The sequence below is a fragment of the Struthio camelus genome, chromosome 1, assembly GCF_040807025.1.
Source record: "Struthio camelus isolate bStrCam1 chromosome 1, bStrCam1.hap1, whole genome shotgun sequence".
Lineage (NCBI taxonomy): Eukaryota > Metazoa > Chordata > Aves > Struthioniformes > Struthionidae > Struthio > Struthio camelus.
The window spans coordinates 74,387,953-74,410,791 of NC_090942.1; the positions used below are offsets into that span (position 1 = coordinate 74,387,953).

A 22,839-nucleotide genomic window follows, 5' to 3' on the forward strand; every position below is an offset into this window, starting at 1 on the left:
GCTGGGGGCGGGCGGCTCTACCCGCCTGCCGCCTTGCCCCTCGCCGGCCGGGGTGCGCTGCCGGCCCGGGGGTCGGCGCCGCAGCGCGGTAGGTGTGCGCGGGGCGGGGCGGGGCGCCAGCGCCCCTGGCTGCCGGGCGGCTCTGCCCCAGCGGCGGCCGGCGGCCGTGCAGCCCTGCCCGCTGATGCAATCGGAGCCCGCGAGCGGCGGCAACGGCCACGGCGGCGCCCGCAGGCGCGTCGGCCGGCCCTGAGCCCGCGCAGCGCCCCGCCGCCGCCGCCGCCGCCGCCGCCGCCGCCGCCGCCGCGCCTCGGCACCCCGCGGGGCCCCGGCCAAACGCCGGCCGCAGCCAGCGGCGGCCTGCGAAGAGCGCGCTCCGCGGCGGCTGGGGGATAACCCCCGTTTGCCAGCATGATCAAGGTAAGGGGGACCGGTTCCCTGCCAGAAATCCCCTCACCCATCCTGCGGGGGATGCGGAGTAGCAGGGGGGACGTGTCCCTGGCGAACAGGGAAAACCGTGGTTTACTGCTTTGTATATGCCGATTTTAATGCTCCCCCGTTTCTTATTTATGCCCTGTGAAGGAGTCTCCACGCGGTTTATTGTTTGAGATTCAGAAGCAGGATGTGTGTGATTCCTGTCTCTTTCTATGCTGTTTCATTGCAGACGGCATAGGAAAAGAAATAATGAGTAAGGACGGAGAATGGGGGAAGGGAAGGTGTATAATTTCATCGAGGGAATTTCTTACCGTTTATTTGTTACACAGGACACTCAGTGAGTTTAAAAAAAAAAAACTGCAAGGGCATGGTCTGCTGGCAGGCAGCATCATGCTTTTTTATGCCTAGGAGTTCATTACAGGTTTTATGTCTTCGTTGTACTAAAATAGACTGTGGGTAAAACCCAGTAACGTGTATTTTGAGGTTTTGAGTAGTTTCAGAAATGGTTTTAGTTAGTGGAAGAGGAGTTGTCAGTAGTGAATGCTGACGTGAGAAATGAGCACCTGTGGGAGCTATCCTTTTAAAAGTGTCATGTTTATGTTCTTGTGCTTAGTGAGGCTGATCTGGGGATTAAAAAAAAAAAGTCTTGCTCCTGAAGACAGAGGGCACAGGGTGCTTTTCAGTTAGACTAGGGGAACATCATAGCAACTTTATGCCCTGTGGAACAGCTGCACAAAGAGAAATTCTTGGGTTTTGAAGAATGTCTGTGCTGGGCTGACTGTGAACTTCTCAGCTGCAGCATGTTGCCAAAGTTTACAGCTGAGAAAAAATAAGACTGAGTTATTTGCTCTCCTTTGGTAACTATAACAGATGGAATACGAGCACAACAGGTATGTAACTAACAGGTGTAACCCCACCTCCTCTCTGCCACTGACTAGAGCGTTACTTTCCTTGCACCCTGCGTCTTACCAACTTTGCTCTTTTGCATGTGTATCTAGCAGCGGTGCGGGTGCTACTGATGATAGCAGGTTTGGAATAGGTGAGTGTCAGACCTCAGGATGCTCCAGTCAGTCCCTTCTGCACGCTCTGCAACTATAGACTGTCAGACCAGTCATGGCAGAAGATCTAAAACTGCTCGTGGAAAACGCCTGAGTGGTTTTCCCTAGCCAGAATGCTGAGGGCCAGAATGCAGTTGTGTCAAGGAGTGAGACAGGCTGTCACGTTTTATACCATTTTGGTTGTACCTGTTGTGTGACTGGGAAAGAGGGCTGGACTTCAGTCTCCAGGGGCATAATCTAGTACCTGACAGCAATGCTATGTATGCATGGCCATGCAAAAAACAAGCAGCGAACAAGCCATAGACCTGCCCGTTTGCTCAAAGCAGCAATGACGTCTCACAGGATTCCTTACACATGCACAAAACCCAACTTTTTTCTGCAGAGAAGACAGCATGAAGCAATAGCTACAGCAGTAGAAGATCTGTACGCTCTTGTCAATGGCAAGTGGTGTAGCCTTGGGCAAGTCAGTGCTGTCTGGGCCCTTTACCCTTTATTTGCCTCATCTGTTCAGACTGTAAGCTCTTCAGGGTTGTGGCTGTCACTGTGTATTTGCAGAGCACATATCAAAGGGAAAGACCAAATGCTATTTGATTATTAAGATACTTCTGTAAAAAATAATAAAATTATAAAGGTATCAGTAAGCATCAGCATTATTACAGCTTCTTATGCCTTCATCTTCCCCTTTGCCATTTCCTGCTTTTAGTCCAAACTCTTCCTTTCCCCTTGAAACATTTTCAGCTCACCGTCAGCCCTCTCTCTTCCTGGGCCTGTTTAAAGGAATATTATATATAACAAGTGAATTGTGCCTCTGGTTTCTACAATCCTGCCTGGTCCACCTATTGCACTGATCGCTGCTGACAGGCCTAGCGCTCCCAGCATTGTGTTCTGATTTTTCCCACTATGGAAGCGGAGTATTGAAATCTGCTACACAGTCTTAGGCAAAATGGAAGACTGCAAAATCAGAGGGTAGTTCTAATGCAGTCGATATCTTGCAAAACTAGCCCACAGGCCATATATACCCTTGTTTTAATTCCATAGATGAAAATAATTCAAATGGAATTCTCCAGCGATGAATTTGTCCCTATGATGGCCATGCCAGGAAAGAAGGTATATCAGTTTATTAACTGCGTAAGCACTTGGTTTGAGCTGAATTTGTTCAGCCATTTTAAAATGATTTATTCAGGCTAGGCATGCTAAAGAATCAAAATAGATATTGTTTCTATTACTTCCTTGTGTTATGCCATTTACTTAAATGAGTAGTTGTAACCAGAGCTGTAGCAAAGTGCGTGTTATTAGTAAGTGTGAACTCTGGAGCTTCAGGGTTGTTAGAACAAAGGGTTAATTCAGCGTGCAGACTTTAGGCTTCCTAAGCCAAGCACATGAGGACTTACATCTTCATGTGTCACTACAGTGACATATTATGTACTCTACAGTGCTAGATAAGCTAGTCAGAGAAGTGGATGAGCTCAAGCCACTCAGCACTGATTGTGGTATTTGGTAATAAATTGTAGCTATCCAACAGCCATGGTGTCTGCATGTAGAGATTAAATGCATGACCTTCACCTTGAATGTCTAAATTCCAGTGATACTGGGGCATAAATTAAAGGAATACATGACCATAATTTGTTATTCATAGTCACCTATATGCGAGCAGCTTGCTGCCTCCACTTTTTAATAAAAATAAGTGAATGAGTGGTCCCATTTACTTTGGAGACAATTTTATTGCGTTATGACTTTACCCATTAAAGGGACAGGTAATGTTACCTCATAAAATAGTGCACCTGTTGTAGAAGCTTAGCAAAGGTTACCATATGCTATTGCAAATGAAAATCCAGTCTTATGCTTATATAAAGGCCTCGTGTTGCCCTTTGGTGTACAAATCAAATGATCCCAAAGAGTGAACGTGAATTAAATAATTGAATTAAATTATCATAAATTAAATAATTAAATATCTTAAAATACTCAAGAAGTTTTACCTATCCATCTGTTGTGCATCTTGGCCCATGGTTTATTATTGTTTTTACAAACTAATGTCATAATACCCTTGGAACAGTTACTCATTTACTTTTCTTCCCTTGAGGTCTGCTGTTCGTTCCAAGTTCTATTTTAGAGCATACCTAATACATTAATGAAATGCACCGTGTGACTTTTTAGTAGGTACACAGCTAATGCTAATTCAGTTTGCCTATTAGAGCACTTCATACAACTCTTGATAAAAGCACTCATTGTAAGCACAGAAAACATGTTTTTTCGTAGTGTAGGTGTAGGGTTTAGTTCTGCAAGGTGCTGATTTTATTAATTTTGATTAGCATTCAGAGAGATCAGTGCCATGCATGTCCTGTCTGTTAAATTTTGCATAGGCTGTTCACTGGTCATCACTTCCCTATTAAATACTTGAATTTGCATTATCCTTCCTGAAATTGTTTTGGTTTTTCTTTTTTCTTTTTTTTTTTTTTTTAAGCTTTCATGCTGAGTGAGAGGCTCAGGGAACTGGATATGTTCAGTCTGGATAAGATAACACTTTGGGAGGACATAATAGCAGTCTTCCAAAACCTACCGGGGTTTATCAAGGAGATGGAGCCAGGCTCCACAGTGATGTGTGGTGAGAGGACAAGGGACAATGGGCATAAACTGAAACAAGAGAGGTTCAGACTGGATATACAGAAAGAAATTTCTGTGTGGGAACAGCCAGGCAGTAGGGCAGATTGCCCAAAGAAGTTGTGGAGCCTCCATCCCTGAAGGTTTTCAAGACCTAACTGGATAAAGCCCTCAGCAGCCTGGTCTGATTTCATAGCTGACCTTGCTTTGAGCAAGAGGTTGGACCAGAGACTTCCTGAGGTTCCTTCCAACCTGTGATCCTGGACCCTGAAAGTAGCTCCCCAGCAGAAAAGCTTAAGAACTGAGATTCTTTCTCCAGTCTTAGTCTTTCACGTGGTAGTACGGATCAGCACATGCTTGTCCAGGGCTCTGTTTGGTAGTCCAGAGCCTTTTAAAAGCCTGCAAAGAACTCTATACAAAGATGGTCTTTAAAGTCACTAGATTCATTTGTTAAAGGTAATTTCTTTGTCACGTCAATATAGCAGTGATGTTTTGCTCTTCTTTAGTACCTTTTCTCCTGAGGAACTCACAGTGGCTTAACAGTAGAGGTTGAACAGTAATGCTGGAAAGTCTCTTCTCAAGAATGCTATTTTATTTGGACCCTTCTTTTTCAGGAGTCTTATTTCTTTAATTACCTCATTAGGATCCATGGCAAAGTTTATCAGTATTCGTCAGTGTGCCTACTGCTTGTGCCAAGGAAGAGGAGTACCTCTCCCTGCTCTAGTCTCGACTCCTTCCCTAAAAATACTATACTTTCTTGCTGCCATCAGCATTGCGGAGCCAAGCTAGGTCTTCTCCTGTTCTTGCTAAATGCTCTCTGCCATTAGCATTGGGGAGCCAAGCTAGGTCTTCTCCTGTTCTCACTAGATGCTTTTCTCATATAACACGCTGTCTAATTCTGTAAGCCAGTGTCATTTTACCAGTAGGAACTGCTGGGGTAGCAGGAGGAATTTCTTCCAGGAAGTATGTTGCTAGTGTCAAAGGAGAGTTAAGGGGCTACTCAATGGATTCAAACAGGAGAAAGTAATTAGGATGCATAAGGAAGAAGATGGAGAGTAATACTGAAAACATATAAACATAGAGCTCATTTTGTGTGCTATACACAGTCAGCAGAAGGAGAAAGCTGTGGCAGTCAGAGGGGTAGTGAAAAGGATAGGAAGTTTGGGAGGAAGAAAGACCTGGGACTGTTCACCTTAGAAATGGTGAGGTTTACCTTAGAAAAGGGGTGTTATGGGAGACTTCAACAAAAATATAGATCAAAATTTAGCAAGAGCCAAAAAGGGATTAGACAATTCACTAGACAGCAAGGATATCCAGGAGTAATTATAGGATTTTTTTGGTATATGTATTAAAACATACAAATATTTTGGAAGAATATAAATCCTCATTCTTTAGGACTCAAACCTGACTTGAAAGCAATGTTACTGTATGGTTTAGGAACCTTGCGGTCTACTGTCCATGGCACTATTGTGTGAATTAACCCTATAGGCTTAAAAATGAGTTCCCAGAAAAGGACAGCTGTACGTTCAGAAGTCAACTGGATTTGCCCCGTATGCCTTTGGTCTGTGGGATCAGACCAGCTTTTTTTTTCACGCAGATGATGGGTTCACGTGGCTGTATCTGATTCTGTGTATGGGAAGAGCAGGGAACAGGTACTAGTTTCAGCTCGTAGAGAGCTACAGGCAGTACCTCTGTTGCTGTGGTAGGTATACATCCCTTTCTTTCCCATCATTCTTATCAATGGCTCCATGAAAACTGATTTACAGCTTTTCTTAAAGGTAGTTTTTTTATAATACTGTTGGCTTTTTTTAAGTAACAACTTATTTGTTTTAAAAAGAATTCATGAGATCTTTTTTAATGCAACTCTGGCTGCAAGAACAGCTCAATGCACTGTTAGAATTCTTACATCATTTGGAAGAGAACTGACTAGTGGTTTTCACTTCTGTAATATTTGATGCAATTTTTTTTCAATTGTATAGGTTTTTCTTTGAGGTATGGAAAATAAAATATTGGCAAGACTATACTAAGCACTTAAAAGAATGAGACTTTTTTGATTCTTTGGGTTATGAACTTTAAATTACTGTATTGTAAATATAATATATAAATATACCACACAAAATTGCATACTCTAGCTTAAAAAAAGATTTATTCCTAAGGTTTTACGCAGCTGCCCATCATCATTCAGTTTATGCAAAATTGCATATAGTTCACTTAAAGTCAGCAGCGATAGTGTAATTCATGTTGCGGCACGGCATTTCTCATCCTCCACTATGAGAAAAGAAACTTATTGTCGGAATATAAGGAAGAAAAGTTTATAACAAATTTTAATACCCTCTGCATTCTCAACATGTTTTGCAAGCTAGTTGTTAAGTAAATATCTTACCAGATGCATGCTGTAGATTTATTTCCCTGATTTTAAAGTTTGTGAAAAAGATGGAGAGATTAGGTTTTTGATCCTGGACCAGTAAAATCATAGGACGTTTTTCTGGTCAGGCTCTGTAGTTATGAAATATTCAGAACTACCGTAACCATTTTTGAGAACAGGATTTAAGCTTTTAAGTTCCTTAGGAAAATTACCAAGATCACAGTCAGTGCTGATGTTAGAGGGTGTCTAATGGTATGAAAATGTAATGTGACCCTCCGTGCACAATATTAGGTAGTTGTTTGTAGCACGGGGTGTTACAACGTACGGTGGTTACATAGCTATGTCTGGCACAGCTGTACAGCTGCATGTATGCATGCACGCACACAGAGAAAAGAAATCACATTGTAGTCATGCTTATGTATTTAAGGCATTTATCCTTATTGCCTTATTTATAGTATGCTCTGCTCTCATGTACACAGCATTTGCTTTCTATGTAAGTGTTATGGTTAGATATGCTAGTAGCCTATGTATATGTGAATGGGAGCTAAATTATGGACTCTGCCTTGAACTGGATTAACCATCTTTAGAAACAGAAGTGCAGTCTGGGAGACAAAGGAAAGAAAGTTTCCCAAGCCAGAGATTGTTTTGTGTCTGAAACCATAAGAGAAGTTGATTTGGTTGTTTGACTGCATTTGGTTCAGTTCTTCTTTTCATATCCTTCTATCACAGTTGAGCTTTTTTCTAAAACTGACCCAGTGCTGTGGTCTGATCCATAGCCCGAGCTTGTTCCTCAGTATTACACAGTGCTCTGATGAACACGGAGACAAGTTCTGTAATCTGTGCTTTCTCCATATTGAGAAGTGTCTGTACCATTCGTATAGCCCCATTTTTTAATACTATCCTTTGCCTTTCACACCTTTTCAGAGGCAATCAAACACTTACAGGTTGGCTGCTTTACTTGGCACTCGCAGAAAGAAGTTCAGTAGCGTCAGCATTCGTTTCTGGTCCTTCATTGAACTGAAAATGCTGCATTTACAATTGTGTACTTTATATTTTCTTTCGGGGGGTTCGGTTGTAGCCAGCAATGTTTTCATCATGTCAGTCAGCCAAAATATTTACTGCGATGTATGTAGGAAATGAGTATGTTGTGTCATGCCAGGTGAACTGGAATCCAACAGCGGATATATCAGACCAGACTCTAAATTATATTAAATTGTTTATTAGCTTCATAAGTCTAGAGATGACAGAGACATTCTAGCCAGGAGTATTGATATTCATGTGGTTCTAAGCTGTACAAAACCCTTGATTCATGGGGTGTTATAAATAAGTCTTATCAAATTAGACTTCTTGAGCTGAACAGGGCTGCTTGATCTTTGATAGAGATGTTGAATGGTATTTACTTTAATGTATCTATTTATTATCCTTAGTACTAGTCCCACTTCTTAGTATTTCAGAGTTACCTCTTTTCTAATAGAGACTGTATCACTCTTGTGATACAGCTTTTACCATGCTATAGTTTTGGCAAAGAGCCCCTGGTTGCTTTGTGTGCTTGATGCTGGCATCTCTAAAAATACCTCATCTGTGATCATACCTTTTTCAACGTCACTTTTAATGTGCTGAGTGATATTTTGCTCTTGACTTCCCTGGGCAGAATGCGGTTTGCTCTGAGCACTGCTAACAAACGTGATAGGTGATTTCAGATGAAGTGCTTGCTCACAAGAAAGGACGCATAGGGATAACTTTAGTTCTGAAGCATCTAACATTTTGGAATGCTGTGATGCGTGATCTTTGCCCTATCTGAAGGTTATTATACATTGTCAAATATATACTTAGCAGATGGATTAATCCAGCCTTTGTCACTAGTCTGAAAAATTTTACCTCTTTTGAGGAGATATCATCAAAAAAGCAGCTTCTTGTGGCTGATATCATGATCTATGTTCCTCATCTGGTGTTTTTCCACATTCAAGGAAGTGATGTGTGACAGCGTACCATGACATTGTAGCTGGGTTCTGCTTTGGGTTGTTAGTAAGCTTCGATGTGATTATTTATGTTTCCTTGGTGTTTTGAGTTATGCTTGCCACCTGTGATTGCACCCACTGAACCTCATAAAGACTGTAAAGTAAGAGAAGTTGCTATTATGTTCACGTGCAAACATGCTTCCTCTCTGTAGTTTGTTGTAAACTTAAACAAGAAAATAAACATCAGCATATGTGCTGTCTTCAACCATATTCCCTGCAGGATAGCTCTATTCCTAGTGCCTTTTACTTCAGGAAAAAGGCTTCAGCTTCCTTTATGCTTTGTTGAATTATGTCAGGTTAGTTCAGATGAAGGCAGTGTTTGAACGCGTACCAAAGGACACACCACAAGGATATAATCCAGGCTTTGTTAAAATCCAGGGAGAGATCTCCCTTTATTTCAACCCACTTAAACTAAGTTTAAAACTCACTGGAGCTAGTATGGACAGGACTTCAGCAGCCATCACCAAAGAAGCTTGCGTAGGACATAGCTGTATGTGAATAGAGTGCACAGCCAAAACCGTATCAGTCAGTTACCCTTGTTCTTCCTCCTTTGGAATTACCTCAGCTGTAATAGATGTGATGGGTATGTCTCTGTAAGGAAAAGGAGCTATAGATTTAGTTCCTCGGGAGCTCCCTCAGGAGCTGTGCACACCCTATTCCTGCGTCTGCCAGCCTTCTCCGGAGCAACCTGTGCAAACTGAAGCCACTGCCAACAGGTAGGTGAAGCGTGCAGGTGGGACAACCTATGCCTGAATTTCCTGTCTAATAAAAGAGACAGAGACTTCTACCCTCCTTCACTTGGGTGTTATGACTATAGAGCCAGCATTAATTTTTAAGGCTTCCAGGTATTGCAGTGAGAAGCTTAATTTAAAGCTTGGAAATAATGAAAGTCTCAGTTCTTCTTTATCTGGAACAAACATAATAAAAGAGTGACTGTGCTAAGCCGTTCGAAAAGAACAACAAAGCTTAAGAGGCACATTGATAAAGAGTACTCCTCTGAATAGTCAGGCAGATTGTACCTACAGTACTGAACCTGTTCAGATCCCAGGTCAGATAGCTGCTGCCGTGCTTTATCAGCTTTATCTATTGGCCACCTAACAGCTAAACAAACTCCTTGGGAAGCAGGGAACAGGCAATGACTGCCCTAGCAGCCTAACCCAATCCAGAGAGTCATGCTTCTCATGCTTTTGCACCAGTGGCATTTGATACTCAATGATGAATTAAATAGGCCACGCAAAGTTATCAAGGCTAGATGTGATATCAAGCCAGCATATGTCTGCCCTTCACAGACCAGAAACCACATGCACAGTTGCCAAATGTTTCATCGTACTTGATGTTGTTGGAGAGCCAGTCTGTAAGGTACTGGTTTATTATCTCTCGTGGGAGTGTATGCAGGACTTGTGGGGCAAAAAGTAGATCCTTTCCCCTCCAAAAGCCTTTTTTTCCCTGAGCTTTTGTTTTCAGTGTGTGATTCATCATTGCTGAGCGTCTTATGTAAACCTTTATTCCAGTGCAAAATGGACTTAAATGGGACACGCTCTGAGCACTCTGAGAATAGCTGCAAATGACTGCAGAGTGCAGGCCAGTGATTAAGGTCTGTTCCTGTATTCCTTGTGTTACCACTGTAGTTATGAGAGGCTGGGCACAGAAGTATGTCCTTAAATACGAGATTTCATCCACTAGCTCTTTACACATGTCAGTTCTCTTTTTGGAACACATCACAGTATCTCCTGTAGTTTTGTTTTTTCCCTAGGAGTCTACAGTGATTGATTTGCAAATCACAGAAGCTGTGCTCTCCCCCACTAAATTGTCTGTTTCTAGTTCTAAGCCTTCAGTTACTCTTCAGACAATGATTTTTTTGTCTCTGCTACCCTATACATTTGTATTGTTAACATTATCATTTGCTGATTACATTACGTCAAGCCACTAGCCTTGGTCATTGGCTGTAGTATCTGTGTGTACTTTCAGGGAAAACCTGGAAGTTTCACAAAGAAACTCTTAACTATATTTTATGCATCTTTAGACCAGATCTGTACTAAACCTGTGCAGCTGTGTCAGTATACAAGATGTTGGCAGTATAACCCATGCTGGATCCCTGAGGAAAATAAGCAGAATTTTTTTTATTGTGTCTACACTCATCTTTGTTGGTAGAACAATGCGATTAAAAATGTATCTCATAGCTCTGGTTAACATTACTATAAGATCTTAAGATGCTAATTTAGTACGTGGCTCTATGGAATGTATGAACAAAGTGAAATGTTAGAAAGGATAATCAACAGAAGCTGCTTTGTGGTTAATAGTAGCACTGCTTTTTTCCCTGGTAGAGGAGGATAGATATAACATTTATGCGTTTTCTTGTTGCCAGTGTGATGTAAAAGATTTCATTCAATGAGAATTGGGCCCAAATACAATAAAACCATAATGCCAATGGATTTTGTATTATTTTCTTTGAGCAATAACCATATCACATAGCCTTAAAACACTATCTGCTTAGAAAACAGGCAGATGAATTTATAGGTCATCCAGATCCAGTTGGCTGCTTTAATATGTTTTTCTTTAGGCCATTCTAGCAAACAATGCACTTGTTAAAAACCTAATTAATGCCGGAGCAGACAAACAAACCAACAAAAGAAGCACTTACAGGGGCTGTTCATAGGAGTTAGAGATGGATGAGATCCATTAGGTCATCCCCCCTATTCTCCTATTAGAACAAGACCGTTTTCTCCAATGAAAAGGGAAGAGTCAGTGAGCTGAGCAAAAGCGTGAAGACAGAGGAAATGGCAGTGGAGAGTGACAGAGTAACAGAAGGTTCATAGAAAGGTAAACAAAAGTAAGAACGGTTTGAGCAGTGGGCTTTGAAAATAAGGTTAAATTCGATTGCGTTTGGAGGTCATTTGGGAAGAAGGTCTCTTTACAGTACCTGTCTATTTATGTAAAGAACTGGAAGTAGGATTGTATGGTTGTGCAGGGAATATATCAAGACAGAGCTAATAAGGGAATAAAGGGACACCAAACAGAGTTACATAGCTGCTTTATGCCCTGGGTTGGATGGGGCTGGTGGTAAGCTTTCAACACCTTTGAACTGGGAACAATCACATTTTAGACTCCAGTTTGTATAATTTACAGTTAAGATTGTAAAATTTCCAAAATATCTGGCAGAAAAGTTTTAGCCTGAAACTTAATAGAATCCTGTTAGGTTCTTCTTAGAGTTAGTTGCAACAAATTAATATAATTTTATATTTCTAGTGCGCTTTTTTTCTCCCCCCTAGCCTTCTTTGTAATTTATCAAGCACACGTTATTTTTGGTTTACAGAAGTAGTTATGCTTCACCTTGCCTAGTCTTGCTGTATACCTTTCAGGTGAGCTGATACACCTAACTTGTTGTGCAAGAAAGCTTGTTACTGAGCTCATTCAAACATTCAATTAAGCACTGCATCCAAAAGTTACCATTCTTTCCTAGGGAGGTTTTCACGTGAATGCTGACTGCAGTGACTCTACTTTGGCAACGTTGTCCTGCATTTGTTTAATCTTTTAAAACCAACTTACTCCACAAAAGTTGTGGTGTCGCTATTAATGTTGCTAAATATGAATCTTGGACAGAGTAACTGAATATTTTAATTGCTTTATAGTCTCCATTTTAAAGTTTTTCTAACTAATAAGTTGTGCTAGTATAATCTGAGTTGTCTTTGCTGTAAATACAGTAAAGAGATACTTGTTTTAAGAGGAGCATATTTCAATTTTATTTAAACTACTTCTTAAATTGCTTTAAACCAAGTAAACTACTCAAGTCAGAGGATAAGTGCCTGCACAGTCTTTTGGACTAATTTAATGACGTCTTTTTTAAATTCAACCTTATTTTTTGCAATGCAGCTTTCTTGAATGAAGAAATTTATGTATGTTCTAAGCTCTGATGCTTTCTCTCCAAGGTCAGCATTAAGTTATAAGGAAGCTTGCTTTCTTTTTTTTTGTTAGTTGTCTTGTATTTTCCTTTATTCTGTGCCATTATTACACTACCTGTCTGTGTAACCAACATTAGTACCAGCTCAAGGGATAGGCTTGAACAAGAAGCCATGGTAAGGTGATAATGCCCAACAGTCAAGGCATCAGTGCAGGTGCATGTGAAGTAAGAGCAGTCTTAGAGAAATACATGGGAAGTGCAGAAATTCACCAAACAAGCATCCTTCTTGATGAGCTAAGTATAAAGCTAAGCACTGAAGTGGCCTATGATGAATTGCCCTCTTTTTTTCTGTGTGTTCTGATCTATTTGTACATTGAGGCATGTCAGTGGAGCTGCTCTGGGATTTGTGCTGTACCTATTCTGTGGATTCATTATTTAAGACTGTCAAGTCAATACATAAAGTGTGTGCCAAGCTAACAAACAAAGGTATCTCAAGGATCTCTCTGTTTGGCTTGAAAAGTGGTTAGAAATATAACTTAAGAAGTAGTTCTCTTATCCTTCCTTTCTTGTTGATTTTGAAAAGAGAATATTTAAAAGAAGTAGTGTGGATGAGATTTTTCTCATAGTAGTATATGGTAAGGCATGCTGTGCTGTAGGTGACCCAGCCTGATGAACTCACTTAGTGACCTTCACATGGTGACACACGCGTGTATGTTCACATTCATATCCATACAATATACAGACACTTTAAAAATATTATTTGCATACCATACAGCTACTCCCATGGCAGCTGAAAGTAAGCATGCCTGGCTGTTGGGTAACATACATGAGCTTCCCAAGCTCTAGAAGTCTTTCATAAAGGTCATTAACTAAAGGTCTTTTTAGTTTATGTTAAAAATAGTATTGTATGACACAGCCCTACAGCAGTATTCAGATTTTCTCTCTCAATCTGACAATGGGTTGATTTTTTTTTTTTTTTTATTTTTTAAGCAGTGAACATCATTCTGCTTTCGGTAGCCCTTTCTCTGCAAATTTATATTTTATGTGGTGTGGCTGTCAGATCATATTAACATTTCCTGCGGAGAAGTAAGTACTGTTTTCAAATCATGGAAATGTTTTATATGAAGCGAACAACACAGAGAATGTTGGCATTTGTGCACATTGGACTCTTATACCTAGAACAGAAGGCCAACTATGATTTAATAGGTGTGAATGAACGAGTTGTCACACACTTGATTTGGTTCCCCTATAGGCAGTACCATCATATAAACCATGTTTAATTGTACTGAATGTATTGATCTGATAGATAACCTGAAATCACAGATAAATATTCTAATTTCATTATCCTCCCAAAGTAAATTAAAGCATGACATTTTTGTTAGACACTTAATAGCCAGAAGCAAGCATGGAAAAAAGCAGTAAGATACTGTTTCAGCTTGAAGAAATGTCTCAGAAAGAATATTCTCCATCAAAGACTAGTTTTCATACGACCTCTGAATGAGAAGAAGCTTTCATTCCATTTTTGCTGGGCCCTGATGACTGCTACAGGATAGTGCTGGTTGTAAGTTTTTCTGCGTAGCAGGAGACAGGATCATCTCAACAGAAGAGGCTATATGCCACCACAGCTGTGCATCTCTGACTTATTTGCTTTAGGTTGTCCTCCCCCATGAAGAGCCAACCACTGCCAACAAAGCGCTGCCTACAGTTCTAGCCTTCCTAGGCAGTGGTGGCAGCAGCAGCCGCTTGAAATTGGGTTTTCTGACATTCCCTGTCACTGGCAGTACTCTAAACAGGGTGCTGGTGATACTGATGAAGTTCTGAGTCACAGTGGAGACATCAGAGATGTCTGTGGACTGAGTTGTTTAAGGACACACTGGGTCATTTCATCCGTATTTAGGGAGGTATTTACACAGAGTTTCAGACTAGATGTTCACAGTCATATTATCAAGAAAGCTGCACTCTGAGCTGAATACCTTAATGAAATGCATAGATTATCTTAAGTTTTGGGGAGGTTAGCAGTCCTGAGGACACTGCCGAAGAAAGACGTGAGCGTAGGCACAGATCAGCTGCATCAGTTCAGTGGGGATGAGAAACCAAAAGGATGACTAAGGAGTGTGTGAAACTGCAGATCTTGGGTTATTTTTAAAAACAGTAAATGTAATTTCCTAGTTCATAGTGTGGGCTCTACGGAAATTATTTGCAATATATTTCTTTACACTCACCTTCCACTAAGGGAAAATTTTTGTTATTCCCCAGTACTGAGAATAGTTATCAAACAGCATGGAAAACAAGATAGCACTGATTAAAGAACTGTATTTCTTTGAAAAAGTGTGATAGAGTACGTGGCACATAGAGGCAAAGTTTGGTGATGATTGGTACCAGACTTTATTTTTAAAGTATATCATTTACTGTAGGTTAAAGAAGAGCAGTTTTCAGCTTGAGTTTAAAATTATGCAGTTTCTGGTAATATTTAGTTCCTATTTCATAAGGACTAGCCTATGAGACAGCAGTTTGACAAAGGGCATAACAGAGGCACAGTTTATAGAACAAATAATCACAAATAGGGGAACAAAAAACTCGATGTTACTACTGGATCCTGAAAACCACCAAGTCTGAAGGCATAGCAAAAACTAAGAGGGAATTTCGGCAGAAGAAAGGCCTATTTTTGTAGCAGATCTTAATGCAGTGATCTGCTTGCACAAAAGAGGTAAATTCTCCGATTTGGAGAAGCCGTGAGATGCACGAAGATACCCTATAAGGTGAGCGTAGTTAAAGAGGCATTACAAAATGGCAGTAATGAAGTTGTTGGGGTATTCTCACAGGTTCAGTGCTTTGGCTAAGAGGTCTCATGCCCATAACAGAATAGCAGTCAGAGAACGTGTGCCCAAGACAGCAGGGAAAGCCGAGGGGCGCTGACTGAAGTATCCTGGTGCCAAAAGAAGCTGAAAATTTTTAAGTCTGTTGCAGTCTGAGAACTGAATGCAGGAAGCAGATGTTGAGGCTTGGGGAAGCTCTAGCAGAGGCGCAGGTGACAACTGTCAAGTATAAAATATTACACACACAATGTTCCACCTCACCTTGAGAAGAACCCTGCAGTAAACTACATCTTCTTTATATTAGAATTGGGTTGGAAGTAAGTACTACTGTGAGGCAGTGGTATTACCCAACTGAGTTCACTGTGATTACTTTTTAAACACTGAAGGATGTGCAATAATAATTAGCATACCATTAAGCTACTCTATAACAATAAATAATTGCCACCAGGTCTTTGTTTTGATAGTGTTTTTAGTAATACAATGATTTATAAAGCCTATTTTTTAAGGTAACTAGCTCAATCTGAGATATATGCTTTACACTTTTTGCTTATGTAAGCTCTACAGTAACATCAGTGTTCAATTTCACAATTACCCAATTTTTGAAGGAAAATGGTGAAATACTGTGATATTTCAAGCTTACAAAGAGCAGCTTTTTATATCATAAAGAAAATGGTTGTTGGCTCTCCACTGCAACATATAAAATGCTGTCATGCCAAGGTAGTTGCAAAGCGTCTTGATATTTTGGGAAGAGACAGATTCTACAAACTCGAGTGGCTTGCAAGGAAGCTCTGACACAGTAACTCAAGTGTATCTTTAGCAGAACGTCAGTATAAAGGGTATAGTTTTAAATCTACTATGCTATTAAACAAAAAGGGCCAATCTGTCCTTGGCATACCTCTCTTGGCAACGTGGGCGCTAAACCAGGGAGTAATTTCCCTTATTGTATTTAACAGCATGCTTCAGATTTATAAGCCATCAGTTGGAAGATAATTGTGGTATGTCTTTCTTAGGCTGAGGGATTAACTCAATTTAATCTCAGTGTGGTTAAAAAAGGCAGTTAGCTACCTGCTTTAAATATGAATTAAATCTATAAAACATAATGACTTCATTGAGAGGAGGACTGGCCCAATGGCACATGCTCAAAAAACAGACTATTGACTTCATTGAATTCAGTGGAGACTTGAACTGAATGAAGACATGATCAAGCCCCTAATGGTTGTTTCTGTAAGTGGTTCACATTTGAAATTCACTTGCAAGTTTTGTATCTCTTTAAAGATCATGAGAGAGAAGGTTAAACTGCATCCAACTTCTGTTCTTTCTGTGTAATAGCAACACCTGGCTTTAGAGTAACTTCATAAAACAGAGATGGGAAGAGACTGAAGAATAATGTCTGAGCACTTATCTGTTTGCTATCACCAGTAGCTGTAATTACAAAATCCAGTTTTGCATATTAGATACTAGACAAAAGCCAGCAATGGAGCTGGAGCTGTTTGAGAAATTCTTGCTTTCACAGCTGGCAGTTATCATCCCTTCAGCTGGTAACCCATATGTTCTCCATCCTAATTCACTGCTGAGCAAAGTAGAATCAGTTGGCTGAATTCATGGACAACATACTTAGCTGTTATAACCTGATGGTCTCATGAAGGCCTCCTGGTGTTTTACCACTGAATTTGGAAGTATTTGAAGAATTACAGGAAAAGCAAGGATCTATACAGTGCTTAGTTCAGGCTGTCCTTCAGTTTGGGTAACACTTAAGTCCTGCTAGGGTCTCAGACACTAAATGCCATTCAACAGACTCTAGCAAAAAGACTTATCTTTCTGGGGGAAACAAAACAAAACAAAACAAAACCCCAAGCTTAAAGGCAGATGAAACATCTTTTTAATAAGTTTTTAAGATAATTTGCATTGGTAAATTGTAAAGGAGTTTGTGGTCTCTCTTAGCAGATCCTTTAGTTGATAGTAAGGAGTATATAGCCAGAATTGTATGTCGCACTGTAGAGGATTGGAAAAAGAGGAACAGAAGGGTTAAAACTAATGGTGAGAAAAGGCAGAAGGGATATTTTGGCCCCCTTCAGGCACTGGTGGGGGAGGGGAGAGGAAGTGAGATCTTCTGTGGTTGGGAGCATGCCTTTTGTGTTGTTCTTTACAAGACTGCTATCCATTAAGGGTTCAGTGAAGATACCACTCTTTTTCCCTCTCTCTGCCATATCTCCAAGAGCTGCAAAGGGAAAAAAATATGTTATTGGCCTTGTGTGTTTCGTGTTTCACAGCCTGTGGCCTATGCAACCTCAGTCCCAGCCCCAGCAGGACATGCTGGCCACTGTAGGTGGCCAACTGTCCCACCATGCCAGCACTTGCCCTGCGCATGGGACCCCAGACAGGGCAAGGAGCCTCCTCCCCCATTAAGGCCTTGGGGCACAGATCTCACAGACTGACCATGAAGGATTTCCTGTGCACCTCTTTCCTCCAGGGAACATTTGACCTTGTGCTTTCTTGCCTGACAGGACTTGCTGCCTGCGGTGTGGTACAGCTGAGGGGCAGTGGGGTGAGGAGTGGCGGCTGAGCAGTGAGCAGCCAGCACCAGATCCTGACGGGGCTTTTCCCCTGTAGGGTTAAAAGCCTCTCTCCTGTCAGCCCTGGCCATGACACCCCTTAGCACCTCTGTCCTCCCCTTGATCCTTTAGAGAGCACGTGACCAGCCCAACTGCTTGCCCTTGCCCACCCATCACCTGCCACATCTCACCTATAGCCATCCTTTCAGCCATCCACTCCATGCTCCTAGCTGGCCCTATAGCCATCAGACCTTCATCCCCTAGTCACCTCCTTCATCTCATGAGCTAGCCATCCTTTCAGCCGTCCCCTCCATGGCCCATCCCCTAGCCAGTCTTGCTCCTGATCTCCCCGTCCCTCTCCCAAACCTCTGCCTCCGCTTCACCTTTCCAGTCCTGTCTTAAAGATTGCTGCATGCCATGCAGATTTTTTGGCTACTGGTGGAGAAGGTCTAGCTAGTGCAGGAGGGTCTGCATAGGGGCTAGCTAGATGCTGCAGGAACTGGAAATCTTGCTTTCAGGTAGGTGGCTTGCACCTGTCTGTGTTATCTCACTATCACTAAATAGAAGAATATCTAGAACTATCACTCCTTTTCCTTCAGTCCCTTTAGAGTGTAATCAGTGGCAGAACCCTTAAGACTGACACAGCAGGTAATTCAAAATGCTGTGATTATATATTTATGTAGGTGGGCATTCCTTATCAGTACCTTCCTTTAATCAAGGATGAGTGCTTGGACAAAATGATTCTTTCCCTCTCTTCCGCTCTGCCTAGTCTGACTTCTCTGAGAAAAGGGGGAAAAAAAGCAAATCTAGTGGTGTAGATGCTTTTAGTAGAGATTCCATGATCCGATGGAGTTATCTTATAAATAATATACTGTTATTTAGCTTTAAATGAAAGACTTGTGATGTTGTCCATGGATTCTTGTGAAATGTATAAGGCTAATATGAGATGTTATCACTCCTAGTAAAGCCTCAAAATACTTTTGCACAAAATAATGCAACTGAAGTAAAACAATCTAGAAGGATGAAAAGTACGCTAAGAAACTACAAAAAAAATCTTGCTGATATACGTGCTGATGATGAAGTCTGAATGATTGTTAACCATAATCTGTCCCTAAAAGAATTAACTGAACATATATCAATCTTTCTACAACATACATTGAATTTGACTTTCTTGGTTTTTATTCCATCTAGGGTTGTCAGAATGAGTGTGTGGCTGGAGGATGTGCAGGGGAAGCCACAAAGCATGTGACTGAATCTTTCAAGGTAAGTTGTTTGCTAAAAAGTGAGTGTCTGGAGCATTTCATTGGACAGTGCCAGACATCATCCGTAGTGTGGTAGTGATTGTTGTGCAAGAGTTCATAGCTGCTGATGCGCTTGAACATCACAATTCTGTAAGCAGGAGTTGCATTTTCTGAAAATATTTTCAATATGTATTAACCCTTGTAGAAATTAAAAATGTTTCAAGAAGAACTTTTAATTTATTATTGTTTCCGGTACTAGCTAAAAGCTTAGTAGTCATTAAGCAAAAATTAACATGGTATACCTGAATGTTTCTTAACTCTTACCTGATTTAAAAACAATATAACTCTAGATTGATTACCCAATAAGTTCTCCAGACAAACACTATGTAACATTCCATATTTACACTTTTTTATTTGTTAAACGTTGGCATTAGGCATCGTTCAAAAATAGGTTTTCCATCTGGTTTCAGAGTTGCAGAGTTAAGGATCTCAGAAGGACTCCAAAGCACACCACAACTCTGGCACGTTCTCAGCACTCAACCAATAGGGGCCAACAGGGCCATGATAATAACAAGCGTTGAGGAGCGGCCAGGAGCCAACATTAAATTGAGTCCCTCTTTTTTTCTTTAATGGTATGCTTAGAATTGAGTTCAGTTAAGATCTCGCTCTTCCTTCCACCACAAATGTAGTGCTAGTAACTAAGAGATGATATTTTTAACAGTGTGTGGACACAGATGTTAACTTTTAATTTTCTGTTGGAAACTCAGAGCCCATTAACATGTGCTGCTTTTAACTTCTACTGTCTGTCTTCATTGCTGTTGATTCTTTGCCTCTCTTTTTTATTTCTCTTGTCTTTGTTATGCATCTGTAATTCTCTTTCTCCCCCTCTTTCCCTGCTTTACATATAATCTTTAAAATGCCTCATCTATCTTTTGCAGACGTTTAAAAATATTACCCAGAAAAGTTGACCTCACTTGTGCTTTTTCAGCAGTTCCTTTCCTGTTATTGCTGACTATTGTCAGCAGTACGTGAGATGAAATTGTAGTGATACCCTTTGTAATCGTCATGTTCTTCCTGATTCTTTGGGCAGTGTCCAGTCCAGTGCAGTCTTCTGAATTATGCTTAAGTAGTTATTTCCCTTTTAGCTGCTCAGGCTTTAACCAGATATATAAAGTAAACGCTGCAGAAAATGTGTTGGTCTCCTTGATAAGATTTATGCTGGTCTCACTGAAATGCTGGTCTCACTGAAAACAGCAAAGAATTCTTGTGAGAGTCCATAACTGCAGGATTTGGTCATGTAGCAACATGCCATTTAATTTCTTTTTCACTATTCTCAGCCCTTCCCGATCCTGCTCTTCTTTGTTTCGTTGCATTGAGCATCTCTGGCAATTCTGTCCGAGAAAGATGATTTAGGATGACTTTTCAGCCGGAAGGTCTGCTTTGGAAAATGTTGACATAAACATGTAGCCAGTTATGAAACTCCAGGATCTGACACGTATGGAGTGCAGAATTGTTTTGTAAATCTGCCTTTAATAAATAGACAAGATAGATCTCAATAAATTATTTCAGTAGAGTTTGCTAGGGTGAGTATTTGAAAGCAAAAACAATTTCTTCTGAGGAAGGAGGCTCTCTCACTTGTGTAACTGCCCTGTACTGTTTCCTCCTGCTTGTTGGCACAGTTCAGAGGGAGGATAGACAGATTGGCAATGTACTCTGATAGTGTTTGGGTCATAGGTGAACTGGCCATAAATCAGAGCAACCTTAAGGCAGCTTTAAATTATACTGGCTGTCAAGCAGGACCCTTACCAAAATTCCAAATATTGGGTGGCTTTGAGCCAGTTTCCTTTCCTTCTATTCTTGTAAGTCAGCCAGAACGGCAAACCATGAGTGGAGAGTCTGTGTGAGGGGAAAATATATTAGCAGGTGGGACAGCTGGTCATCAAGGGAATAATGTTAGAAAAAAACAGCTGTGTCAAACTGACTAATTTCTAAGTACATTCCTGCAGTATGGGTCTATTTCTGGAGATTAAGTGCAGTCACCAGAAAGGGGTACAGTTTCTAGAAAATATTGTACTGTGGTGTGTGCGTGTGAAAGTTATGATGGGGAGATGTGTATTGTTTGCCACATCATGCAATATAATAATTAATTGCAGTTTCTGTACCTTCATTTCCAAATTAAAAAAAATAAACTGTATAAATGAAGGAAAAATGACACCAGGCAATGACAAATAAAATAAAGCTGGATTCATTCAAGGGCACTTCACAACCACCTCTATGGAAATAAGTTATGGCTGCAACTACAGAAGCGATCGGTAATGATATTTCAAAGGAATCAAGTTGAACCATTTGGCTGACTGTGCTAAAGAAAGTTGTTCTTTATGTGCAGGTAACCTAAGTAGTCCAAGACTGTGGGAATGGAAATACAGAAAATGGAGTATGGTTTATTTCTATGCTTATATAAAACATAATTTTTAAAGTGGAGGATGCCAATATTTGAATACCATACTTTATGATGTATTTCTGTATTTTATCATAATTTGATTTCTTTTAATATGTGCATTAGCTCTGACTTTGAGTTCGTAATGCTTGGCCTTAAGAAATTAAAGGCATCTATGAGTGCCCTTTCATCCTCATGTTATCAATCTATATGCAGAAACATGATTTTAGTTTCTGTGTCACTTTTTGTCATGGAATGCATTTTATCTTCAATGAGAGACTAATACATGAAGATGCTTAAAGAAGGTACTATCTATGTCTATTCTGTTTCCCTATGTTTTGATGATTTGAAGCTTTATAGAATTAGTTAGTCATCTTAATCGTGCAAAGTGCAGTTATTTTGTTTTAATTTTTAAGGGCATATTTACCTCTACAAGTGCCAAAATTGTGCAGACCTTCTAGGGAATACTGGCTAGTTTGCTATGCCAAAACGGAATAAAATAGCTATAGTTTACAAGTTAACTGGATTGACTTGCTAATATGAAGAGTTGTCATAGTGGAATGAAAAACATGTAAGCGGAGTTCCTACACCTGAATGGCTCCTCATGTTACACTAAATAACTGTGATTATTTCTGAACAGTCTTCTGCAGACAGACCCAACCTTCCTGGGCTCCAAGCCAGTGGGATGTGAGCCCATGGCAGACTGGAAGCTACATAGGCAGGTTAGTGCAGTGCTGTGCTCGAACTAATAATCCCTGTTGAGATCTTGGACTTGCTAGACTGAATATAAACTATGCTAATATGTTTGCATGGCTTCCAGTTTGAAACTGGCTCATGTCTAGTTGTGTGAGGCAGTGGGTAGAGTGAGATTTCTATGATGCTGTATGCCTCGGTATTTGTTTCGTGCATTGCCATAATGTTTTAGAGCATTATGTGAACTAAGCTGTGAACTATCTGCCATTCTGCTAGGGACTGCACATACTAGAACAAAAAGATTGTTTCTGCACTGCAGGTACAACCTACAAATAAACAGCCAAAATCTATTCACAGAGATCTATAGCTGTAATATTTTTCTCCTTTGGGGAAGTATGAAGAAACAAAAAATGTATTTCCAAGGCAGGTGTTTGTGGTTCAAACTGAGAGATTGGCAATAAAAATTTTAAGGATGTTGATTTTGTTCTTACAGGTCCTATCATACAGATGTTGCTCTTCCCTACAATAGGACCTTTCGCTGCGTGTTTTAAAACATACAGCCTTGGCATCAAGTGACTGTGAACTTGTTGGCTTTGCGCAAAACACAGTGTACTGGTTCTGTTTCTCTGCCTTATTTCACTTTCCTTGCAAATAATATAATAGCATTAAAGGTACAGAATAGGTCTGTATCTTGCCTGGAAACATGTTAAAATTTATAAGTAAGGTGC

The 22,839-nt window shown here is 40.5% G+C and overlaps 1 protein-coding gene across 3 annotated transcripts in view; it reads left to right on the forward strand.

The window, feature by feature from the left end:
• Positions 1 to 298: 298 nt before the first annotated feature.
• Positions 299 to 22,839, forward strand: part of BCAT1 (branched chain amino acid transaminase 1) — a 58,009-nt gene continuing 35,468 nt past the window's right edge. For 2 of the 3 annotated variants that reach the window (XM_068948987.1, XM_068948995.1), the window contains exons 1-2: positions 299 to 420; positions 18,932 to 19,003. In XM_068948987.1, the coding sequence (XP_068805088.1) occupies positions 412 to 420; positions 18,932 to 19,003 (81 nt within the window). In that variant the 5' untranslated portion in view covers positions 299 to 411. Of the gene's footprint in view, positions 421 to 18,931; positions 19,004 to 22,058; positions 22,141 to 22,839 lie in introns of all 3 variants that reach the window. The other variant, XM_068949004.1, reaches the window with a different exon arrangement.